The 23208-nt window shown below is 51.9% G+C and overlaps 1 protein-coding gene across 1 annotated transcript in view; it reads left to right on the top strand.

Moving 5' to 3' along the window:
• Positions 1–356: 356 nt before the first annotated feature.
• Positions 357–23208, top strand: part of galnt10 (UDP-N-acetyl-alpha-D-galactosamine:polypeptide N-acetylgalactosaminyltransferase 10 (GalNAc-T10)) — a gene marked incomplete at its 3' end in the record, with an annotated part of 160219 nt that continues 137367 nt past the window's right edge. Inside the window, exon 1 of the mRNA XM_079247100.1 lies at positions 357–866. Coding sequence (XP_079103226.1) covers positions 495–866 — 372 coding nt within the window. The 5' untranslated portion in view covers positions 357–494. The remainder of the gene's footprint in view (positions 867–23208) is intronic.

Below are 23208 nucleotides of genomic sequence, written 5' to 3'. Positions count from 1 at the left end.
TAGGCAGTCTGAACGCTAACCAGCAGGCAGTCTGAACGCTAACCAGCAGGCAGTCTGAACGCTAACCAGTAGGCAGTCTGAACGCTAACCTGAACTATTTTCTATTTATCCCTTTATGTCTGAATTCATCTGCAATTATTTCAAAAACAAAACAGTAGAAAAAATAGAAAACAAACAAAATAAAACATACACTTATATATTTAATAAGTGAATCATAATAACAACAACAACAAAAAAATCAAATAAAAAGATGGAAAACACTACATGAATTTTCTTAAACGTGCATTTATTGATGTTTCTTGTCGATCCGACCTTGTCTTAACTAGGTTAAGTTAACCTGGTAACCTAGTTAGTCTCGTGTCTGATGCAAAGCAGCAGAAAGTGCTGAAGCTTCGTGCTGATCTGCAGCCCTCATTTCCCAGGTGATCCTGAAGGCAGCGCGAGGTGTTCAGGCTCCAAGCCGTTTCCATCAGGATGCGCGTGAATAAACAGAAATGACGTGTTACTTTCTGCTGAAGCACAACCTTCATCTCCCTCCGCCCCGCTCGGCCGGCGCCCCCTGGCGGCAGACTTCCCCGCCGCGGAGCGACACAGCGCCGGCGTCTGTCTGTCCCCTCAGTCGGAGTGAAAGTTGCCTCGGCTCGGGGAGCTGCTGCCGGGCTCGCTGCGTGGTTCTGCCGCTGCTTCGGTTGCTTTCTACCGGAGAGATGAGGCGGAAGGAGAAGAGGCTGCTGCAGCTGGCCGGGCTGCTCATCGCGGCTCTGCTCTTCCTACCGAACGTCGGGCTGTGGTCTCTGTACCGGGACCGGGTCTTCGACAACTCGCCCGACACGGCGGACGCTCCGGGCGGCATTCCTCCGGTTCAGGTAGGGGCTGCTGGGCGTGCTGGTGTCGGTGTTGGACCGCTGGATGTGCGCGCGCGCGCGCGTGAGCATGTAATGGCGTTCACGGAAATAAATACTTGTCATGTTAGTTTGAGTGGATGTGAAGGCACAGATTGCTGTTGGATGGAAACGCAGCTCAACCCCGGAACCTCTGCTGCCTCTGCGGTTCGGCTGCGACACAAAGCCCGGCGAGCCGCCTGAGGGGCTCGCGGTTGTCACGGGGTTCCGGACCACCGCGACCAGGAGGAGCCACGTAGCTTCACGTAACTTCAGGAAGTTGTCAAGATAGGAAGCAGGAGCAACACACACGTAGCTAAAACCAGTCCGGGAGCACCCTGTAACCAGTCTACAACCAGTCTGTTACCAGTCTACAACCAGCCTGTAACCAGTCTGTTACCAGTCTACAACCAGCCTGTAATCAGTCTGTTACCAGTCTACAACCAGTCTGTTACCAGTCTACAACCAGCCTGTAATCAGTCTGTTACCAGTCTACAACCAGTCTGTTACCAGTCTACAACCAGCCTGTAATTAGTCTGTTACCAGTCTACAACCAGTCTGTAACCAGTCTACAACCAGCCTGTAACCAGTCTGTTACCAGTCTACAACCAGCCTGTAATCAGTCTGTAACCAGTCTACAACCAGCCTGTAACCAGTCTGTTACCAGTCTACAACCAGCCTGTAATCAGTCTGTTACCAGTCTACAACCAGTCTGTTACCAGTCTACAACCAGCCTGTAATCAGTCTGTTACCAGTCTACAACCAGTCTGTTACCAGTCTACAACCAGCCTGTAATCAGTCTGTTACCAGTCTACAACCAGTCTGTTACCAGTCTACAACCAGCCTGTAATCAGTCTGTTACCAGTCTACAACCAGTCTGTAACCAGTCTACAACCAGCCTGTAACCAGTCTGTTACCAGTCTACAACCAGCCTGTAACCAGTCTGTTACCAGTCTACAACCAGCCTGTAATCAGTCTACAACCAGCCTGTAACCAGTCTGTTACCAGTCTACAACCAGCCTGTAATCAGTCTGTTACCAGTCTACAACCAGCCTGTAATCAGTCTGTTACCAGTCTACAACCAGCCTGTAATCAGTCTGTAACCAGTCTACAACCAGCCTGTAACCAGTCTGTTACCAGTCTACAACCAGCCTGTAATCAGTCTGTTACCAGTCTACAACCAGCCTGTAACCAGTCTGTTACCAGTCTACAACCAGCCTGTAATCAGTCTGTAACCAGTCTGTTACCAGTCTACAACCAGCCTGTAACCAGTCTACAACCAGCCTATAACCAGTCTACGACCAGTCTGTAACCAGTCTGCAGGTCTGTAATCAGTCTACAGGTCTGCAACCAGTCTGGAGGTCAGTAACATGTCTGTAACCAGTCTGGAGGTCAGTAACCAGTCTGGAGGTCAGTAACATGTCTGTAACCAGTCTGCAGGTCAGTAACCAGTCTGTAACCAGTCCGCAGGTCTGTAACCAGTCTGGAGGTCAGTAACCAGTCTGTAACCAGTCTGCAGGTCAGTAACCAGTCTGTAACCAGTCTGCAGGTCAGTAACCAGTCTGTAACCAGTCCGCAGGTCTGTAACCAGTCCGCAGGTCAGTAACCTGTCTGTAACCAGTCTGCAGGTCAGTAACCAGCCAGCAGGTCTGTAACCAGTCTGCAGGTCTGTAACTATTCTATGACCAGTCTGTAACCAGTCTGGATGTCTGTAACTATTCTATGACCAGTCTGTAACCAGTCTGGATGTCTGTAACCAGTCTGCAGGTCAGTAACCAGTCTGTAACCAGTCTGCAGGTCAGTAACCAGTCTGTAAGCAGTCCGCAGGTCTGTAACCAGTCTGTAAGCAGTCCGCAGGTCTGTAACCAGTCTACAGGTCTGCAACCAGTCCGCAGGTCAGTAACCTGTCTGTAACCAGTCTGCAGGTCAGTAACCAGTCTACAGGTCTGCAACCAGTCCGCAGGTCAGTAACCTGTCTGTAACCAGTCTGCAGGTCTGTAACCAGCCAGCAGGTCTGTAACCAGTCTGGAGGTCAGTAACCAGTCTGGAGGTCAGTAACATGTCTGTAACCAGTCTGGAGGTCAGTAACATGTCTGTAACCAGTCTGGAGGTCAGTAACCAGTCTGTAACCAGTCTGCAGGTCAGTAACCAGTCTGTAACCAGTCTGCAGGTCAGTAACCAGTCTGTAACCAGTCCGCAGGTCTGTAACCAGTCTGGAGGTCAGTAACCAGTCTGGAGGTCAGTAACATGTCTGTAACCAGTCTGGAGGTCAGTAACCAGTCTGGAGGTCAGTAACATGTCTGTAACCAGTCTGGAGGTCAGTAACCAGTCTGTAACCAGTCTGCAGGTCAGTAACCAGTCTGTAACCAGTCTGCAGGTCAGTAACCAGTCTGTAACCAGTCCGCAGGTCAGTAACCAGTCTGGAGGTCAGTAACCAGTCTGGAGGTCAGTAACATGTCTGTAACCAGTCTGGAGGTCAGTAACATGTCTGTAACCAGTCTGCAGGTCAGTAACCAGTCTGTAACCAGTCTGCAGGTCAGTAACCAGTCTGTAACCAGTCCGCAGGTCTGTAACCAGTCTGGAGGTCAGTAACCAGTCTGGAGGTCAGTAACATGTCTGTAACCAGTCTGGAGGTCAGTAACCAGTCAGTAACCAGTCCGCAGGTCTGTAACCAGTCTGTAAGCAGTCTACAGGTCTGCAACCAGTCCGCAGGTCAGTAACCTGTCTGTAACCAGTCTGCAGGTCTGTAACCAGCCAGCAGGTCTGTAACCAGTCTGGAGGTCAGTAACCAGTCTGGAGGTCAGTAACATGTCTGTAACCAGTCTGGAGGTCAGTAACCAGTCTGGAGGTCAGTAACATGTCTGTAACCAGTCTGGAGGTCAGTAACCTGTCTGTAACCAGTCTACAGGTCTGCAACCAGTCCGCAGGTCAGTAACCTGTCTGTAACCAGTCTGCAGGTCTGTAACCAGCCAGCAGGTCTGTAACCAGTCTGGAGGTCAGTAACCAGTCTGGAGGTCAGTAACATGTCTGTAACCAGTCTGGAGGTCAGTAACCAGTCTGTAACCAGTCTGGAGGTCAGTAACCAGTCTGCAGGTCATTAACCAGTCTGTGGGTCTGTAACCAGTCTCTAACCAGTCTGCAGGTTAATAACCAGTTTGTAACCAGTCTGCAGGTCAGTAACCAGTCTGCAGGTCAGTAACCAGTCAGTAACCGTTCAGTAACCAGTCTGCAGGCCATTGACCAGTCTGCAGATTAATAACCAGTTTGTAACCAGTCTGCAGGTCATTAACCAGTCTGTGGGTCTGTAACTTGTCAGTAACCAGTCTGTAACCAGTCTGCAGGTCTGTTACCAGTCCGCATGTCAGTAACTTGTCAGTAACCAGTCTGTAACCAGTCTGCAGGTCTGTTACCAGTCCGCATGTCAGTAACTTGTCAGTAACCAGTCTGCAGGTCTGTTACCAGTCCGCATGTCAGTAACTTGTCAGTAACCAGTCTGTAACCAGTCTGCAGGTCTGTTACCAGTCCGCATGTCAGTAACTTGTCAGTAACCAGTCTGCAGGTCAGTTACCAGTCCGCATGTCAGTAACTAGTCAGTAACCAGTCTGTAACCCGTCTGCAGGTCAGTAACCAGTCAGTAACCGATCAGTAACCAGTCTACAGGTCAGTAACCAGTCTGTAACCCGTCTGCAGGTCAGTAACCGATCAGTAACCAGTCTACAGGTCAGTAACCAGTCTGTAACAAGTCTGCAGGTCTGTAACCAGTCAGTAACCAGTCTACAGGTCAGTAACCAGTCTGCAGGTCTGTAACCAGTCAGTAACCAGTCTGCAGGTTAATAACCAGTTTGTAACCAGTCTACAGGTCAGTAACCAGTCTGTAACCAGTCTGCAGGTCTGTAACCAGTCAGTAACCAGTCTACAGGTCAGTAACCAGTCTGTAACCAGTCTGCAGGTCTGTAACCAGTCAGTAACCAGTCTGCAGGTTAATAACCAGTTTGTAACCAGTCTACAGGTCAGTAACCAGTCTGTAACCAGTCTGCAGGTCTGTAACCAGTCAGTAACCAGTCTACAGGTCAGTAACCAGTCTGTAACCAGTCTGCAGGTCTGTAACCAGTCAGTAACCAGTCTGCAGGTCTGTAACCAGTTTGTAACCAGTCTGCAGGTCAGTAACCAGTCTGTAACCAGTCTGCAGGTCTGTAACCAGTCAGTAACCAGTCTGCAGGTTAATAACCAGTCTGTAACCAGTCTGCAGGTCTGTAACCAGTCTGCAGGTCAGTAACCAGTCTGTAACCAGTCTGCAGGTCTGTAACCAGTCAGTAACCAGTCTGCAGGTTAATAACCAGTCTGTAACCAGTCTGCAGGTCTGTAACCAGTCAGTAACCAGTCTGCAGGTTAATAACCAGTTTGTAACCAGTCTGCAGGTCAGTAACCAGTCAGTAACCAGTCTGCAGGTTCAGGTGGAGGTGTTGCCGTCTGGACGTGTGTGTCTGTTGCCTGTTTGTTTCCATGGCAACATCCCAGCTGCAGCGGAGAGAAAACATCTGTATGAATGAAAAGACGAGTAAAACGGTTCATTCATCGCTGTTCGCTGTCATGTCGCCACTGACCTCTGCAGGCGGGGGGACGGTGGTGCCTCAACAACGACCCAGTTCGTCTTTTCTAAACCAGTTTGACCGGAATGAAGGCTCAGCGATCTAATGATGTTTTTTTTGATCGGTTTGTGGGACGTTCTTCGTCATGAGGAAAGGAGTTCCATCTGGAAGAAAGTAGTCTGCAGCCAGGTGAGACTTCAGTGCTACTGGAGTTACTGGTCCCAGACTGGAGTTCCTGCTCCTGCCATGATGGAGCGTGTTCCTGCTGAGGTGACCTGGAAGTGTGGAACGTCCTGAACATCCAGGTGTTCCTGCTGAGGTGACCTGGAGGTGTGGAACGTCCTGAACATCCAGGAGTTCCTGCTGAGGTGACCTGGAGGTGTGGAACGTCCTGAACATCCAGGTGTTCCTGCTGAGGTGACCTGGAAGTGTGGAACGTCCTGAACATCCAGGTGTTCCTGCTGAGGTGACCTGGAAGTGTGGAACGTCCTGAACATCCAGGAGTTCCTGCTGAGGTGACCTGGAGGTGTGGAACGTCCTGAACATCCAGGTGTTCCTGCTGAGGTGACCTGGAGGTGTGGAACGTCCTGAACATCCAGGAGTTCCTGCTGAGGTGACCTGGAGGTGTGGAACGTCCTGAACATCCAGGTATTCCTGCTGAGGTGACCTGGAAGTGTGGAACGTCCTGAACATCCAGGTGTTCCTGCTGAGGTGACCTGGAAGTGTGGAACGTCCTGAACATCCAGGTGTTCCTGCTGAGGTGACCTGGAGGTGTGGAACGTCCTGAACATCCAGGTGTTCCTGCTGAGGTGACCTGGAAGTGTGGAACGTCCTGAACATCCAGGTGTTCCTGCTGAGGTGACCTGGAAGTGTGGAACGTCCTGAACATCCAGGAGTTCCTGCTGAGGTGACCTGGAGGTGTGGAACGTCCTGAACATCCAGGTGTTCCTGCTGAGGTGACCTGGAGGTGTGGAACGTCCTGAACATCCAGGTGTTCCTGCTGAGGTGACCTGGAAGTGTGGAACGTCCTGAACATCCAGGTGTTCCTGCTGAGGTGACCTGGAAGTGTGGAACGTCCTGAACATCCAGGTGTTCCTGCTGAGGTGACCTGGAGGTGTGGAACGTCCTGAACATCCAGGTGTTCCTGCTGAGGTGACCTGGAGGTGTGGAACGTCCTGAACATCCAGGTGTTCCTGCTGAGGTGACCTGGAGGTGTGGAACGTCCTGAACATCCAGGAGTTCCTGCTGAGGTGACCTGGAGGTGTGGAACGTCCTGAACATCCAGGTGTTCCTGCTGAGGTGACCTGGAAGTGTGGAACGTCCTGAACATCCAGGTGTTCCTGCTGAGGTGACCTGGAAGTGTGGAACGTCCTGAACATCCAGGAGTTCCTGCTGAGGTGACCTGGAGGTGTGGAACGTCCTGAACATCCAGGTGTTCCTGCTGAGGTGACCTGGAAGTGTGGAACGTCCTGAACATCCAGGTGTTCCTGCTGAGGTGACCTGGAAGTGTGGAACGTCCTGAACATCCAGGTGTTCCTGCTGAGGTGACCTGGAGGTGTGGAACGTCCTGAACATCCAGGAGTTCCTGCTGAGGTGACCTGGAAGTGTGGAACGTCCTGAACATCCAGGAGTTCCTGCTGAGGTGACCTGGAGGTGTGGAACGTCCTGAACATCCAGGTGTTCCTGCTGAGGTGACCTGGAGGTGTGGAACGTCCTGAACATCCAGGTGTTCCTGCTGAGGTGACCTGGAAGTGTGGAACGTCCTGAACATCCAGGTGTTCCTGCTGAGGTGACCTGGAAGTGTGGAACGTCCTGAACATCCAGGTGTTCCTGCTGAGGTGACCTGGAGGTGTGGAACGTCCTGAACATCCAGGAGTTCCTGCTGAGGTGACCTGGAGGTGTGGAACGTCCTGAACATCCAGGTGTTCCTGCTGAGGTGACCTGGAGGTGTGGAACGTCCTGAACATCCAGGTGTTCCTGCTGAGGTGACCTGGAAGTGTGGAACGTCCTGAACATCCAGGTGTTCCTGCTGAGGTGACCTGGAAGTGTGGAACGTCCTGAACATCCAGGTGTTCCTGCTGAGGTGACCTGGAAGTGTGGAACGTCCTGAACATCCAGGTGTTCCTGCTGAGGTGACCTGGAGGTGTGGAACGTCCTGAACATCCAGGAGTTCCTGCTGAGGTGACCTGGAAGTGTGGAACGTCCTGAACATCCAGGAGTTCCTGCTGAGGTGACCTGGAGGTGTGGAACGTCCTGAACATCCAGGTGTTCCTGCTGAGGTGACCTGGAGGTGTGGAACGTCCTGAACATCCAGGTGTTCCTGCTGAGGTGACCTGGAAGTGTGGAACGTCCTGAACATCCAGGTGTTCCTGCTGAGGTGACCTGGAGGTGTGGAACGTCCTGAACATCCAGGTGTTCCTGCTGAGGTGACCTGGAAGTGTGGAACGTCCTGAACATCCAGGTGTTCCTGCTGAGGTGACCTGGAAGTGTGGAACGTCCTGAACATCCAGGTGTTCCTGCTGAGGTGACCTGGAAGTGTGGAACGTCCTGAACATCCAGGTGTTCCTGCTGAGGTGACCTGGAAGTGTGGAACGTCCTGAACATCCAGGAGTTCCTGCTGAGGTGACCTGGAGGTGTGGAACGTCCTGAACATCCAGGTGTTCCTGCTGAGGTGACCTGGAGGTGTGGAACGTCCTGAACATCCAGGTGTTCCTGCTGAGGTGACCTGGAAGTGTGGAACGTCCTGAACATCCAGGTGTTCCTGCTGAGGTGACCTGGAAGTGTGGAACGTCCTGAACATCCAGGAGTTCCTGCTGAGGTGACCTGGAGGTGTGGAACGTCCTGAACATCCAGGTGTTCCTGCTGAGGTGACCTGGAGGTGTGGAACGTCCTGAACATCCAGGTGTTCCTGCTGAGGTGACCTGGAAGTGTGGAACGTCCTGAACATCCAGGTGTTCCTGCTGAGGTGACCTGGAAGTGTGGAACGTCCTGAACATCCAGGTGTTCCTGCTGAGGTGACCTGGAAGTGTGGAACGTCCTGAACATCCAGGTGTTCCTGCTGAGGTGACCTGGAAGTGTGGAACGTCCTGAACATCCAGGAGTTCCTGCTGAGGTGACCTGGAGGTGTGGAACGTCCTGAACATCCAGGTGTTCCTGCTGAGGTGACCTGGAGGTGTGGAACGTCCTGAACATCCAGGTGTTCCTGCTGAGGTGACCTGGAAGTGTGGAACGTCCTGAACATCCAGGTGTTCCTGCTGAGGTGACCTGGAGGTGTGGAACGTCCTGAACATCCAGGAGTTCCTGCTGAGGTGACCTGGAAGTGTGGAACGTCCTGAACATCCAGGAGTTCCTGCTGAGGTGACCTGGAGGTGTGGAACGTCCTGAACATCCAGGTGTTCCTGCTGAGGTGACCTGGAGGTGTGGAACGTCCTGAACATCCAGGTGTTCCTGCTGAGGTGACCTGGAAGTGTGGAACGTCCTGAACATCCAGGTGTTCCTGCTGAGGTGACCTGGAAGTGTGGAACGTCCTGAACATCCAGGTGTTCCTGCTGAGGTGACCTGGAGGTGTGGAACGTCCTGAACATCCAGGAGTTCCTGCTGAGGTGACCTGGAGGTGTGGAACGTCCTGAACATCCAGGTGTTCCTGCTGAGGTGACCTGGAGGTGTGGAACGTCCTGAACATCCAGGTGTTCCTGCTGAGGTGACCTGGAAGTGTGGAACGTCCTGAACATCCAGGTGTTCCTGCTGAGGTGACCTGGAAGTGTGGAACGTCCTGAACATCCAGGTGTTCCTGCTGAGGTGACCTGGAAGTGTGGAACGTCCTGAACATCCAGGTGTTCCTGCTGAGGTGACCTGGAGGTGTGGAACGTCCTGAACATCCAGGAGTTCCTGCTGAGGTGACCTGGAAGTGTGGAACGTCCTGAACATCCAGGAGTTCCTGCTGAGGTGACCTGGAGGTGTGGAACGTCCTGAACATCCAGGTGTTCCTGCTGAGGTGACCTGGAGGTGTGGAACGTCCTGAACATCCAGGTGTTCCTGCTGAGGTGACCTGGAAGTGTGGAACGTCCTGAACATCCAGGTGTTCCTGCTGAGGTGACCTGGAGGTGTGGAACGTCCTGAACATCCAGGTGTTCCTGCTGAGGTGACCTGGAAGTGTGGAACGTCCTGAACATCCAGGTGTTCCTGCTGAGGTGACCTGGAAGTGTGGAACGTCCTGAACATCCAGGTGTTCCTGCTGAGGTGACCTGGAAGTGTGGAACGTCCTGAACATCCAGGTGTTCCTGCTGAGGTGACCTGGAAGTGTGGAACGTCCTGAACATCCAGGAGTTCCTGCTGAGGTGACCTGGAGGTGTGGAACGTCCTGAACATCCAGGTGTTCCTGCTGAGGTGACCTGGAGGTGTGGAACGTCCTGAACATCCAGGTGTTCCTGCTGAGGTGACCTGGAAGTGTGGAACGTCCTGAACATCCAGGTGTTCCTGCTGAGGTGACCTGGAAGTGTGGAACGTCCTGAACATCCAGGAGTTCCTGCTGAGGTGACCTGGAGGTGTGGAACGTCCTGAACATCCAGGTGTTCCTGCTGAGGTGACCTGGAGGTGTGGAACGTCCTGAACATCCAGGTGTTCCTGCTGAGGTGACCTGGAAGTGTGGAACGTCCTGAACATCCAGGTGTTCCTGCTGAGGTGACCTGGAAGTGTGGAACGTCCTGAACATCCAGGTGTTCCTGCTGAGGTGACCTGGAAGTGTGGAACGTCCTGAACATCCAGGAGTTCCTGCTGAGGTGACCTGGAGGTGTGGAACGTCCTGAACATCCAGGTGTTCCTGCTGAGGTGACCTGGAGGTGTGGAACGTCCTGAACATCCAGGTGTTCCTGCTGAGGTGACCTGGAAGTGTGGAACGTCCTGAACATCCAGGTGTTCCTGCTGAGGTGACCTGGAAGTGTGGAACGTCCTGAACATCCAGGTGTTCCTGCTGAGGTGACCTGGAGGTGTGGAACGTCCTGAACATCCAGGTGTTCCTGCTGAGGTGACCTGGAGGTGTGGAACGTCCTGAACATCCAGGTGTTCCTGCTGAGGTGACCTGGAGGTGTGGAACGTCCTGAACATCCAGGAGTTCCTGCTGAGGTGACCTGGAGGTGTGGAACGTCCTGAACATCCAGGTGTTCCTGCTGAGGTGACCTGGAAGTGTGGAACGTCCTGAACATCCAGGTGTTCCTGCTGAGGTGACCTGGAAGTGTGGAACGTCCTGAACATCCAGGAGTTCCTGCTGAGGTGACCTGGAGGTGTGGAACGTCCTGAACATCCAGGTGTTCCTGCTGAGGTGACCTGGAAGTGTGGAACGTCCTGAACATCCAGGTGTTCCTGCTGAGGTGACCTGGAAGTGTGGAACGTCCTGAACATCCAGGTGTTCCTGCTGAGGTGACCTGGAGGTGTGGAACGTCCTGAACATCCAGGAGTTCCTGCTGAGGTGACCTGGAAGTGTGGAACGTCCTGAACATCCAGGAGTTCCTGCTGAGGTGACCTGGAGGTGTGGAACGTCCTGAACATCCAGGTGTTCCTGCTGAGGTGACCTGGAGGTGTGGAACGTCCTGAACATCCAGGTGTTCCTGCTGAGGTGACCTGGAAGTGTGGAACGTCCTGAACATCCAGGTGTTCCTGCTGAGGTGACCTGGAAGTGTGGAACGTCCTGAACATCCAGGTGTTCCTGCTGAGGTGACCTGGAGGTGTGGAACGTCCTGAACATCCAGGAGTTCCTGCTGAGGTGACCTGGAGGTGTGGAACGTCCTGAACATCCAGGTGTTCCTGCTGAGGTGACCTGGAGGTGTGGAACGTCCTGAACATCCAGGTGTTCCTGCTGAGGTGACCTGGAAGTGTGGAACGTCCTGAACATCCAGGTGTTCCTGCTGAGGTGACCTGGAAGTGTGGAACGTCCTGAACATCCAGGTGTTCCTGCTGAGGTGACCTGGAAGTGTGGAACGTCCTGAACATCCAGGTGTTCCTGCTGAGGTGACCTGGAGGTGTGGAACGTCCTGAACATCCAGGAGTTCCTGCTGAGGTGACCTGGAAGTGTGGAACGTCCTGAACATCCAGGAGTTCCTGCTGAGGTGACCTGGAGGTGTGGAACGTCCTGAACATCCAGGAGTTCCTGCTGAGGTGACCTGGAAGTGTGGAACGTCCTGAACATCCAGGTGTTCCTGCTGAGGTGACCTGGAGGTGTGGAACGTCCTGAACATCCAGGTGTTCCTGCTGAGGTGACCTGGAAGTGTGGAACGTCCTGAACATCCAGGTGTTCCTGCTGAGGTGACCTGGAGGTGTGGAACGTCCTGAACATCCAGGTGTTCCTGCTGAGGTGACCTGGAAGTGTGGAACGTCCTGAACATCCAGGTGTTCCTGCTGAGGTGACCTGGAAGTGTGGAACGTCCTGAACATCCAGGTGTTCCTGCTGAGGTGACCTGGAAGTGTGGAACGTCCTGAACATCCAGGTGTTCCTGCTGAGGTGACCTGGAAGTGTGGAACGTCCTGAACATCCAGGAGTTCCTGCTGAGGTGACCTGGAGGTGTGGAACGTCCTGAACATCCAGGTGTTCCTGCTGAGGTGACCTGGAGGTGTGGAACGTCCTGAACATCCAGGTGTTCCTGCTGAGGTGACCTGGAAGTGTGGAACGTCCTGAACATCCAGGTGTTCCTGCTGAGGTGACCTGGAAGTGTGGAACGTCCTGAACATCCAGGAGTTCCTGCTGAGGTGACCTGGAGGTGTGGAACGTCCTGAACATCCAGGTGTTCCTGCTGAGGTGACCTGGAGGTGTGGAACGTCCTGAACATCCAGGTGTTCCTGCTGAGGTGACCTGGAAGTGTGGAACGTCCTGAACATCCAGGTGTTCCTGCTGAGGTGACCTGGAAGTGTGGAACGTCCTGAACATCCAGGAGTTCCTGCTGAGGTGACCTGGAGGTGTGGAACGTCCTGAACATCCAGGTGTTCCTGCTGAGGTGACCTGGAGGTGTGGAACGTCCTGAACATCCAGGTGTTCCTGCTGAGGTGACCTGGAAGTGTGGAACGTCCTGAACATCCAGGTGTTCCTGCTGAGGTGACCTGGAAGTGTGGAACGTCCTGAACATCCAGGTGTTCCTGCTGAGGTGACCTGGAGGTGTGGAACGTCCTGAACATCCAGGTGTTCCTGCTGAGGTGACCTGGAAGTGTGGAACGTCCTGAACATCCAGGTGTTCCTGCTGAGGTGACCTGGAGGTGTGGAACGTCCTGAACATCCAGGTGTTCCTGCTGAGGTGACCTGGAAGTGTGGAACGTCCTGAACATCCAGGTGTTCCTGCTGAGGTGACCTGGAGGTGTGGAACGTCCTGAACATCCAGGAGTTCCTGCTGAGGTGACCTGGAGGTGTGGAACGTCCTGAACATCCAGGTGTTCCTGCTGAGGTGACCTGGAGGTGTGGAACGTCCTGAACATCCAGGTGTTCCTGCTGAGGTGACCTGGAAGTGTGGAACGTCCTGAACATCCAGGTGTTCCTGCTGAGGTGACCTGGAGGTGTGGAACGTCCTGAACATTCTGAATCAGTCTGGTTTGTTTAATTGGGGACAAATCATGAGCACGATTAAAATCTGATTGATTGTGCAGCCCTGGAGTCGAACAGAAAGGTTGAGGAGAGAAATGATCTGCGTCAGTCTTCTAGTTTTTACTGGAAGGACACGGACCGGTTCTGGTTCCGGTTCTGGTTCTACAGCTCTGAAAATAGACCATGTTGTGGTGTGAACTGAGCTGCTCAGGTTGATCTGATTGGAAACACCAATTCTCTTTTGTCTTTGTCTTTTCTTTCTTCTAAAAGTGATGAAGGACTAAAATGGAGACACTCAGACAAACCGATCTGGATCTGGATCTAGATCTGGATCTACATGTAGATCTGAATCTGGTGTTTAGAATTTCTTTCACTGAACCGCAGCGTGATGAAACGAGTTAGAAATGAAGGACCCAAAGATCTGGAAGAGGTTTATGTCCAACAACCTGCTTGGCAAGCCCACCCTGTCATTGTCTGTCCATCCTGTCCCCATCTGTCCATCCCGTCTCCGTCTGTCCATCCCGTCTCCATCTGTCCATCCTGTCTCCATCTGTCCATCCCGTCTCCGTCTGTCCACCTTGTCCCCATCTGTCCATCCTGTCTCCATCTGTCCATCCCGTCTCCGTCTGTCCACCTTGTCCCCATCTGTCCATCCCGTCTCCGTCTGTCCATCCCGTCTCCATCTGTCCATCCTGTATCCATCTTTCCATCTGTCCATCCCGTCTCCATCTGTCCATCCTGTCTCCATCTTTCCATCTGTCCATCCCGTCTCCATCTGTCCACCTTGTCCCTGTCTGTCCACCCTGTCTCCGTTTGTCCACCTTGTCCCTGTCAGTCCACCCTGTCTCCGTCTGTCCACCCTGTCTCCATCTGTCCATCCTGTCCCCATCTGTCCATCCCGTCTCCGTCTGTCCACCTTGTCCCTGTCTGTCCACCCTGTCTCCGTCTGTCCACCCTGTCTCCATCTGTCCATCCTGTCCCCATCTGTCCATCCCGTCTCCGTCTGTCCACCTTGTCCCTGTCTGTCCACCCTGTCTCCGTCTGTCCACCCTGTCTCCATCTGTCCATCCTGTCCCCATCTGTCCATCCCGTCTCCGTCTGTCCACCTTGTCCCCATCTGTCCATCCCGTCTCCGTCAGTCCACCCTGTCTCCATCTGTCCATCCTGTCCCCATCTGTCCATCCCGTCTCCATCTGTCCACCTTGTCCCTGTCTGTCCACCCTGTCTCCGTCTGTCCACCCTGTCTCCATCTGTCCATCCTGTCCCCATCTGTCCATCCCGTCTCCGTCTGTCCACCTTGTCCCTGTCTGTCCACCCTGTCTCCGTCAGTCCACCTTGTCCCTGTCTGTCCACCCTGTCTCCGTCTGTCCACCTTGTCCCTGTCTGTCCACCCTGTCTCCATCTGTCCATCCTGTCCCCATCTGTCCATCCCGTCTCCGTCTGTCCACCTTGTCCCTGTCTGTCCACCCTGTCTCCGTCTGTCCACCTTGTCCCTGTCTGTCCACCCTGTCTCCATCTGTTCACCCTGTCCCCATCTGTCCATCATCCAGGAGGACAAACATGAGGTTGTTTGAGTTTTTTCTAAAAGACAGGAAGAACTTAGACATATCTGATATAATAGTTTATTTTTGATTGACAGCAAACAAACTGAATTAAATGGTTTTTCAGGAAAATCTACAATAAAACAGAAGAATTAAAATTAGTTTGGGTAAGAAAATAATAAACCAGCAGCCTGATTTAATGTTGCAGTAACCTGCAGGTAACTTGGAGATAACCGGCCTTAACCCTCCTAAACAGCTGACAGACACGTTTAACAGCGGGCAGAGTGCGAACTGGTGTTGAGGTTTCCTCGGAGGAACCGGTCTGCCTGGACCGGTTGGATTGGAGGAAACGGTCTGCCTGGACCGGTTGGGGTGGAGGAACCGGTCTGCCTGGACCGGTTGGGGTGGAGGAAACGGTCTGCCTGGACCGGTTGGGGTGGAGGAACCGGTCTGCCTGGACTGGTTGGTTTGGAGGAACCGGTCTGCCTGGACCGGTTGGATTGGAGGAACCGGTCTGCCTGGACCGGTTGGGGTGGAGGAACCGGTCTGCCTGGACCGGTTGGGGTGGAGGAACCGGTCTGCCTGGACCGGTTGGGGTGGAGGAACCGGTCTGCCTGGACCGGTTGGGGTGGAGGAACCGGTCTGCCTGGACCGGTTGGATTGGAGGAAACGGTCTGCCTGGACCGGTTGGGGTGGAGGAACCGGTCTGCCTGGACCGGTTGGGGTGGAGGAACCGGTCTGCCTGGACCGGTTGGATTGGAGGAACCGGTCTGCCTGGACCGGTTGGATTGGAGGAAACGGTCTGCCTGGACCGGTTGGTCCAGGTGTGGAACGTCCTGAACATCCAGGAGTTCCTGCTGAGGTGACCTCAGCAGGAACTCCTGGATGTTCAGGACGTTCCACACTTCCAGGTCACCTCAGCAGGAACTCCTGGATGTTCAGGACGTTCCACACTTCCAGGTCACCTCAGCAGGAACTCCTGGATGTTCAGGACGTTCCACACTTCCAGGTCACCTCAGCAGGAACACCTGGATGTTCAGGACGTTCCACACTTCCAGGTCACCTCAGCAGGAACTCCTGGATGTTCAGGACGTTCCACACTTCCAGGTCACCTCAGCAGATCCTCCAGGTGGAACGTCCTGAACATTCAGTTGGGGTGGAGAACTAGGATCTCTGGTTCTCATCAGAACCCTGGCTGCAGCGTTGTGGATCAGATGGAGACGTTTCAGGTCGTATCTAAGATAGAACATTAATCAGGAACTGCAGTAATCCAGTCTGGAAGTTACAAAGACATGGACTAGTTTTACTGCGTCTCTCTGTGCCAGGATGTCCCTCATGTTTGCAGTAATACGCAGCTGGAAGAAGCTTCTAGAAACCTGTTTTAAATGTGATCTGAAGGACAAATCCTGGTCCAGAAGAACTTCAGTGACCTTCTTGCTGTGAAGCTACAGTGCGAACCACTACACCACCGGGTTCAAGACCCGGTGGTGTAGTTCTTCTTTGTTTGAAGAACTTCTCTATGACTTTAGCTTCATGCCAGCAGCGAGCTGTCCATCTGCAGCGACTTTTTACCACAGCCAAGTGGCGGGAGGTTGGATTACAGCTGGTCTTCTCATGAAGTGGACACTCGGTGCAGAGTGAGGTCCCTTTAGGTGGCGCTCTAGGACCAAACCAGGGGTTCAGCTCATGGTTAAGAATCCTTGGTGTAGACCAGCAGCAGCTGAATCTCCTGCGAGACGTTGTTTAGAGTAAAGCTGAGCGAGAGGACGCTGCTTCATTCTGATCTTTATTGGAGGTTTTTATCTGAAAATATAAAGTTCATAGAACAGATTGTGGAACATCATGGCTGCTGCAGGAGGAGACCGACACAGCTGATGGAACACCAAGCAGCAGCAGCAGCAGCACAACGTCCAGCTTTACCAGTTCCCAGCAGACGTCTCCCATCACAAGTCACTTCTACCGACCCGGTCCGATTCAGGAATATAAATCCATTCTGCCATCCAGTTTACTCCAACTTATAACTGTAACTATTATCACCGCGTTCACAAGAAGAAACCCAACGATCAGATCTTCTCATTTAGTCCTCCATTTAACCTGGAAACCCCACCAGAACCAGAACCTGGAAACCCCACCAGAACCTGGAAACCCCACCAGAACCTGAACCTGGAAACCCCACATGAACCAGAAGCTGGAAACCCCATCAGAACCTGAACCTGGAAACCCCACCAGAACCAGAAGCTGGAAACCCCACCAGAACCTGAACCTGGAAACCCCACCAGAACCTGGAAACCCCACCAGAACCTGAACCTGGAAACCCCACCAGAAGCTGGAAACCCCACCAGAACCTGAACCTGGAAACCCCACATGAACCAGAAGCTGGAAACCCCACCAGAAGCTGGAAACCCCACCAGAACCTGAACCTGGAAACCCCACATGAACCAGAAGCTGGAAACCCCACCAGAACCTGAACCTGGAAACCCCACATGAACCAGAAGCTGGAAACCCCATCAGAACCTGAACCTGGAAACCCCACCAGAACCAGAAGCTGGAAACCCCACCAGAACCTGAACCTGGAAACCCCACCAGAACCAGAACCTGGAAACCCCACCAGAAGCTGGAAACCCCACCAGAACCTGAACCTGGAAACCCCACCAGAACCTGGAAACCCCACATGAACCAGAACCTGGAAACCCCACCAGAACCAGAGCCTGGAAACTCCACCAGAACCTGGAAACCCTCCCAGAACCAGAACCTGGAAACCCCACCAGAACCAGAGCCTGGAAACTCCACCAGAACCTGGAAACCCGGAAACCCCACCAGAACCTGGAAACCTGGAAACCCCACCAGAACCTGGAAACCTGGAAACCCCACCAGAACCTGGAAACCTGGAAACCCTCCCAGAACCAGAACCTGGAAACCCCACCAGAACCAGAAGCTGGAAACCCCACCAGAACCTGGAAACACAACCTGAACCAGTACGACCCGCCCACGGCGGTACCTAGAACACCTCACCAGGGAGGTCCAGGAGGCATCCTGACCAGATGCCCGCGCCACCTCAACTGGTTCCTCTCGATGCGGAGGAGCAGCGGCTCTACTCTGATCTCCTCCCGGATGACCGAGCTCCTCACCCTATCTCTAAGGGAGAGCCCGGCCACCCTGCGGAGGAAACTCATTTCAGCCGCCTGTATACGAGATCTCGTTTAACCACATTCCTGTTGAAAACTTCTTACACAAGCAAGGATGAGAACAACAAATGATGAATTTCCACCATTTTCCACCTTATACAATTGATTCCTGCTTGTCTGTGTTGTTCTTCCCGTCCAGCATGTGCTATTAGCTATTAGCTTCAAACCAACACACAACATGGCGTACAGCTGTGGATCAGAGCTGAAGGAGGGAGGGAAGACTGGAACTGGGACCTCGCTGGTGAACTGGTGCCCCATGTGTGACTAAATAATAACGGCACTTTAGAAGTTTTACAGATGACGTAACCATGACGACGTTAAGGTTGTCGCAATTCCTGGATTTCACAGCTGACCACAGCTCATAGAGGCACACAGGCACGTGGCATTTATTGCCTTTATGTGTGTTCGCATCGCCTCTATATGCCGCTTTGTTCTCACCTTTTAATTAAACACCAAGTTGTTCAGAACCGACAAAATGATGCACATGGTGGAACATTTCTTCTAATGCTGCGTGAAAGCCTCCTCTGATACCTGTACAGTCCTGGTAATGCTCCACCTGGGACCCATCCCACCTGGACCACCAGCGAACCGGAGCTCCTGCTGCACGGCTGACAGAGGAGAAAGGCGCAGTAAAACAGCAGACTCTGTTGGAGAGTGTTTCCTCCCCAGGTTCCTCACACAAGGCAGACGTTGACTGGCTGCTGGCGGAGGCTCAAACTGAGCGCGTGCAGAAGCTGCTCTGTATGCCGGTCAGGGATCTGTTGGCCCAGATCAGAGCAGGACGGCAGAGGACAGGTGCAGCAGACAGCCTGAGGATGCAAAGCAGCGAGTCGATTTTAATTACAGACACGAAGCTACACGCTTCTTTTTCCATTCTAGACTATGAAGCTATTCCCTGCATTCCAGACTGACCCACACCGGTGCAGATGGCATGTAGATGGTGATACAGGAACTACTTTAAAATGACAATTCAGATAAAACTTCTCATCGATCCAGAATCTGCCAATTGTTCTGTTTGGAGTTTCTTCCCTCTTACTTACATTGATGTTTATGAACAGGCCTTAATGTTTATGACAGTACAAGGGCAAAAATTCAGTCTGTCGCAATACATCACTATGTGTTCCAGAACTTACTGGTAAATAAACACTGGGAGCCGTTACCTGCTACACATCAGCTGACTGAATAGGTACAGGAGGATCTGCATTTTAATGGAATTAAATGGATAGTTTGTCACACAAACTATCACAATATTTCAGTGTATCACCATTTTCTTACACCCTCGAAGCACCATCTGATACCAGGGAAACAGAATGCTAACATTTAGCATTAGCGGTACCAACATTTAGTATTAGCGGTACCAACATTTAGCATTACCGGCGCCATCATTTAGCATTAGTGGCGCCATCATTCAGCATTAGCGGTGCCAACATTTAGCATTAGCAGCGCCATCATTTAGCATTAGCGGTACCAACATTTAGCATTAGTGGCGCCATCATTCAGCATTAGCGGTGCCAACATTTAGCATTAGCAGCGCCATCATTTAGCATTAGCGGTACCAACATTTAGCTTTAGCGGCGGTAATATTTAGCATTAGCGGCACCAACATTTAGCATTAGTGGCGCCATCATTTAGCATTAGCAGCACCAACATTTAGCATTAGTGGCGCCATCATTTAGCATTAGCGGCACCAACATTTAGCATTAGCGGTGCCATCATTTAGTATTAGAAGTGCCGACATTTAGCATTAGCGGAGCCATCATTTAGCATTAGCGGTGCTAACATGCAGCATTAGCGGTGCCATCATTTAGCATTAGTGGCGCCGTCATTTAGCATTAGTGGTGCTAACATTTAGCATTCTGAATTGTTGTCATTTCCCATTAAAGACCTGGCAGCAACGCGGTTACGTGCCTGATGTGCAGGGCTGAAGTTTCCAAAAGCAGCAGGAATGCTGCAAGGTCGACCGATGCTGGTGATGTTTCGCAGAAATCAGCAATTATCAGTCAATTTCATTTAAAAAATATGAATAAAGTCGTTTCCTTTTGGTCACTAAGGACAACAAAGACCTTAGTAACAGGTGGAAGATGTTGCTGTTTCACAATATTTTGTAGTTTAACTTTACATCAGGGAGGAATGTGTACCCATAACCTTCTGCCACCTTGCCTTTGAGTTGACCTCAGGAGGAACCCAGCGAACCGCAGTAACAAGCACTCTGATCATAATCATACCAAGGACATGTGAAGTTGTCATGTTGGGAAGGTTGCAGCCTGTAAAGCATCACGGAGGGCAGAACCTCACACATTTGATCAGTTTTATAAAAGCAGACATGATATTTCTGACCAAGTGACCTGCAGCTGTGTGAATCCATCATGGAGAGTGTCCTACGGCCGTTGTAGCTACGAGCAACTGATGTTTTCACCTGAAGTTATAAAGTTGGGTCTGAAATATTCACAGCATCCTTTAGATTCCTTTTCATTTCCCAGATTCATGATTTTCCTTTCTTCGCCTTTGGAGCTTTCCAGGTGGAGCATGCCTCGTGTGGGGGCTTTGTAACATTTCAGCAGGTCCAAGTGAGCAGAGCCAGAACCAGAGGCCCACGGGCTTTCAGCCCAACAGACTTCACAGAGCAGCGGGTTGCATTAAAACTAAGGTCAGACAGGTTCAGACGGAGCTGTTGAGTCAGCGCAGATGTGACCAGAACTGGGATGGTTCTGGTGGCTGAACCAGATTCTCTTCCGACCCGCGGAAGGAACAGGGTTCTCATCATGCTTTGGTTGTGACCCAACGCCCGTTGAACTGAGAACGAGGACTGTCTCCTTTCTGATGCATGTTGGTAATTGCCGTCCAGTGGAGCTGTGAAGGCCCTTCCAGCTGAAGCCATTGATTTTCTGATCCGAGCCGGCGGTGGGAAGGCGCCTCGGGCTGCTTGGCTCAGCGCGTCAGAGGAAAGCTTGGCGCAGCGCGACCAGGCAGCCGCGGGCAGATGTATGGAGGGATGCTAGGGGGATTAGGGCCAGTGAGTTAACTGATTTGCTGATCATTATGTAAGCCACATCTGTCTTCTGTGCCCTCTGTTGCACCCGGCCTCCCACGCCGAGTGAAGCCAAAACCCATCAGCCATGAGGAGGGAAGACGCTTTGAGTTGTGCTTCCTGAGTAGAAGCCAGCCGACCGAGGGAGGGAGGGGGAGTTGGCTGCATCCCCAAAAGCAGGGAGTGGATGATGGTGGGATGTATACAGCTCTGATGTTTCTGACTGGAATAAATAGTTAATAAATCAACCAACCACTGGCAGGTAGTGGAGCGGGGATGAAAATGCTGCGTTAACAAAGAGGACGTCCCCGTTTCAGAGTTCCCGAAAGGTCCGGAAAAGTCTCAAGTGTTTCATTTACAGTTCTGCCTGCAACACCTGGAAAGTCCTGAAATGTTTTACTCTTAAAGTTTAGATGGAAACGACGCGTTACGGACGTCAGCAGTTTATGTGAGACGTGAAGAGAGCCGGTAAAAAACGTTTCTGAGTAAAAAACAGCCGCTGTTGGTCACGGGAGGAAAGTTGATCTGCCAATAAGTTAGAGATTCATTTGAGACGAGACTTCACATGATGTTTGACCAAGGCTGTTCAGTCTGCATGGTCACTTTCCTGCTCCAACTGGTTAACCAGCCGGTTAACCAGGCGGGTAACTGGCTGGTTAACCAGCCGGTTAGCCAGGCGGGTAACTGGCTGTTTTTAGCAGAAGAGAGGACCAGACCGGCGTGAAGAAGAAAACTCTGTTTCCTCCACCTGCCAGTTAAACATGGAGACCAAACTATGGCTGTTTTGAGTTTTTATTGTGTCTTATGCAAGTATACTGCAGAAATCCACTGCAACAATGGACGCAGTATGAACACCAGACGAGGCAGAGGACCCTTAACGCCATCGCTATGGATTTACCCACAATATTTGGTCGGCTTGAAATGGGCCGAGACTTGCGTTTGTAGGCCGACCGAGTCCGATTCTTTGGTCCGAGTCAGAATTTGTTTGGAGCTTTTCGCCAAACGAAGCGACTTTCCGAGCAAACGGACTGGGATCAGAACGGCTGATGTGGACGTGTCTTTAGACATGATTGATGATTGTGGCTGTGAGTTCTGAGTTTGTGTCTCCAGTGACGAGACCGACGTCTTTCTAATCGGCAGACGGTTTTCACGGCGCCTCGTTTGTGTGGAGAAATGATCAGAAGCTGTAAAATGGACTGAGATGTTTATGTTCCTGCTGAAATCTGCAAAGTCTACCCTGAAAGAGACGTCGTCTGGAAGGGAGCAGATGTTACTCTAAAACCTCCAGAGATGTGGCGCTAACGTAGGCCTGCGGGATTAAATCGATTAATCGCCCAGGCCTACGCTAACGTAACCGACGCAATGTGACATGAGACGACTGAGTGTGATGGTGGCTGCCTCCAGACTCACATTCACCTCTTACATCCAACTTTTTCTTTCTTTCTGAAGCTCATCAATTCTTTGTAGACAAATATGAACTTTTTTCCACTGCTTTTAATGGAAATACTTTGTGTGTGAACTTTGTCTATATTCTAAGTCCTGTCCAGATCACCACCATGATGCTGCCTGTTAAAGGTAGATAAGTCGTCCTGACGCTGATGGAGTGCTCAGCTTTTGTTTGCCCAGACTGGTTTAGGGATGGAGGAGCTTCAGTAAACACTGACTCAATGTTTGTCTGGAGAATAAACATCCTGTTGGAGCTGAAACAGCATGAAAGTCTCCTTATTGGCATTTTGTATGCGTTTATTTGCCCTGTGTCTTGGTACAGGGTTTCCAGAGCCGGCCATCTGTCATGTCTTTGGTCCAGTCCTCTGATTGCAGCACAGCAATGGAAAACGACTCGTGCCATGAGAGGTGTCGGTTTGCTTCCATCCTCATCAGCAGATAGAAGCTGCTGGAACTGGAGGGAGAAGACTCAGAGCAGATCAAAATCCAGATTCCCAGCAGGATTTTCTCTGTCACACTGCTAAAGCATCCTTTTTTTTAATCGTCTTTGAGGTTTTCTTCTGTTTGCTCTGCATTCTTGGGAGTTTTGGGAGTTTTCCACCTCCTGAATCTTTGCGAGGCAACCTCTGAAGCTGCGAGGGTCTTTTCACGCTTTCCGCTTTAAAATGACCAACTTCAGAAGAGTTATAGTCGATCAGCGATCCCAAACTTATGGTACGAAGATAAACGTTTCGCTGGTGAGGTTCCATCCAAGCAGGAAACTGATGAGCTTCCCAAGCAGCTTCCTGGGATGAACGAGTCGCAGTCCGACAACTGTCCAAATTTACACCACAGAGACGTTAAAGTAGACTTAGTGACAGCAGTAATGTATTTCTTCCTACCTCTTTCTGTCATGGTCGGGGGGTGGGGCGGAGGTGAGGGGCGAAGCGTTACCACTGTTTATGTGTGTGTTGACATTGTTTTTGTAACACTGTCAA

The sequence above is a fragment of the Telmatherina bonti genome (genome assembly GCF_933228915.1).
Source record: "Telmatherina bonti genome assembly, chromosome: 10".
Classification (NCBI taxonomy): domain Eukaryota; kingdom Metazoa; phylum Chordata; class Actinopteri; order Atheriniformes; family Telmatherinidae; genus Telmatherina; species Telmatherina bonti.
This window is presented reverse-complemented; position numbering and strand designations above follow the sequence as displayed.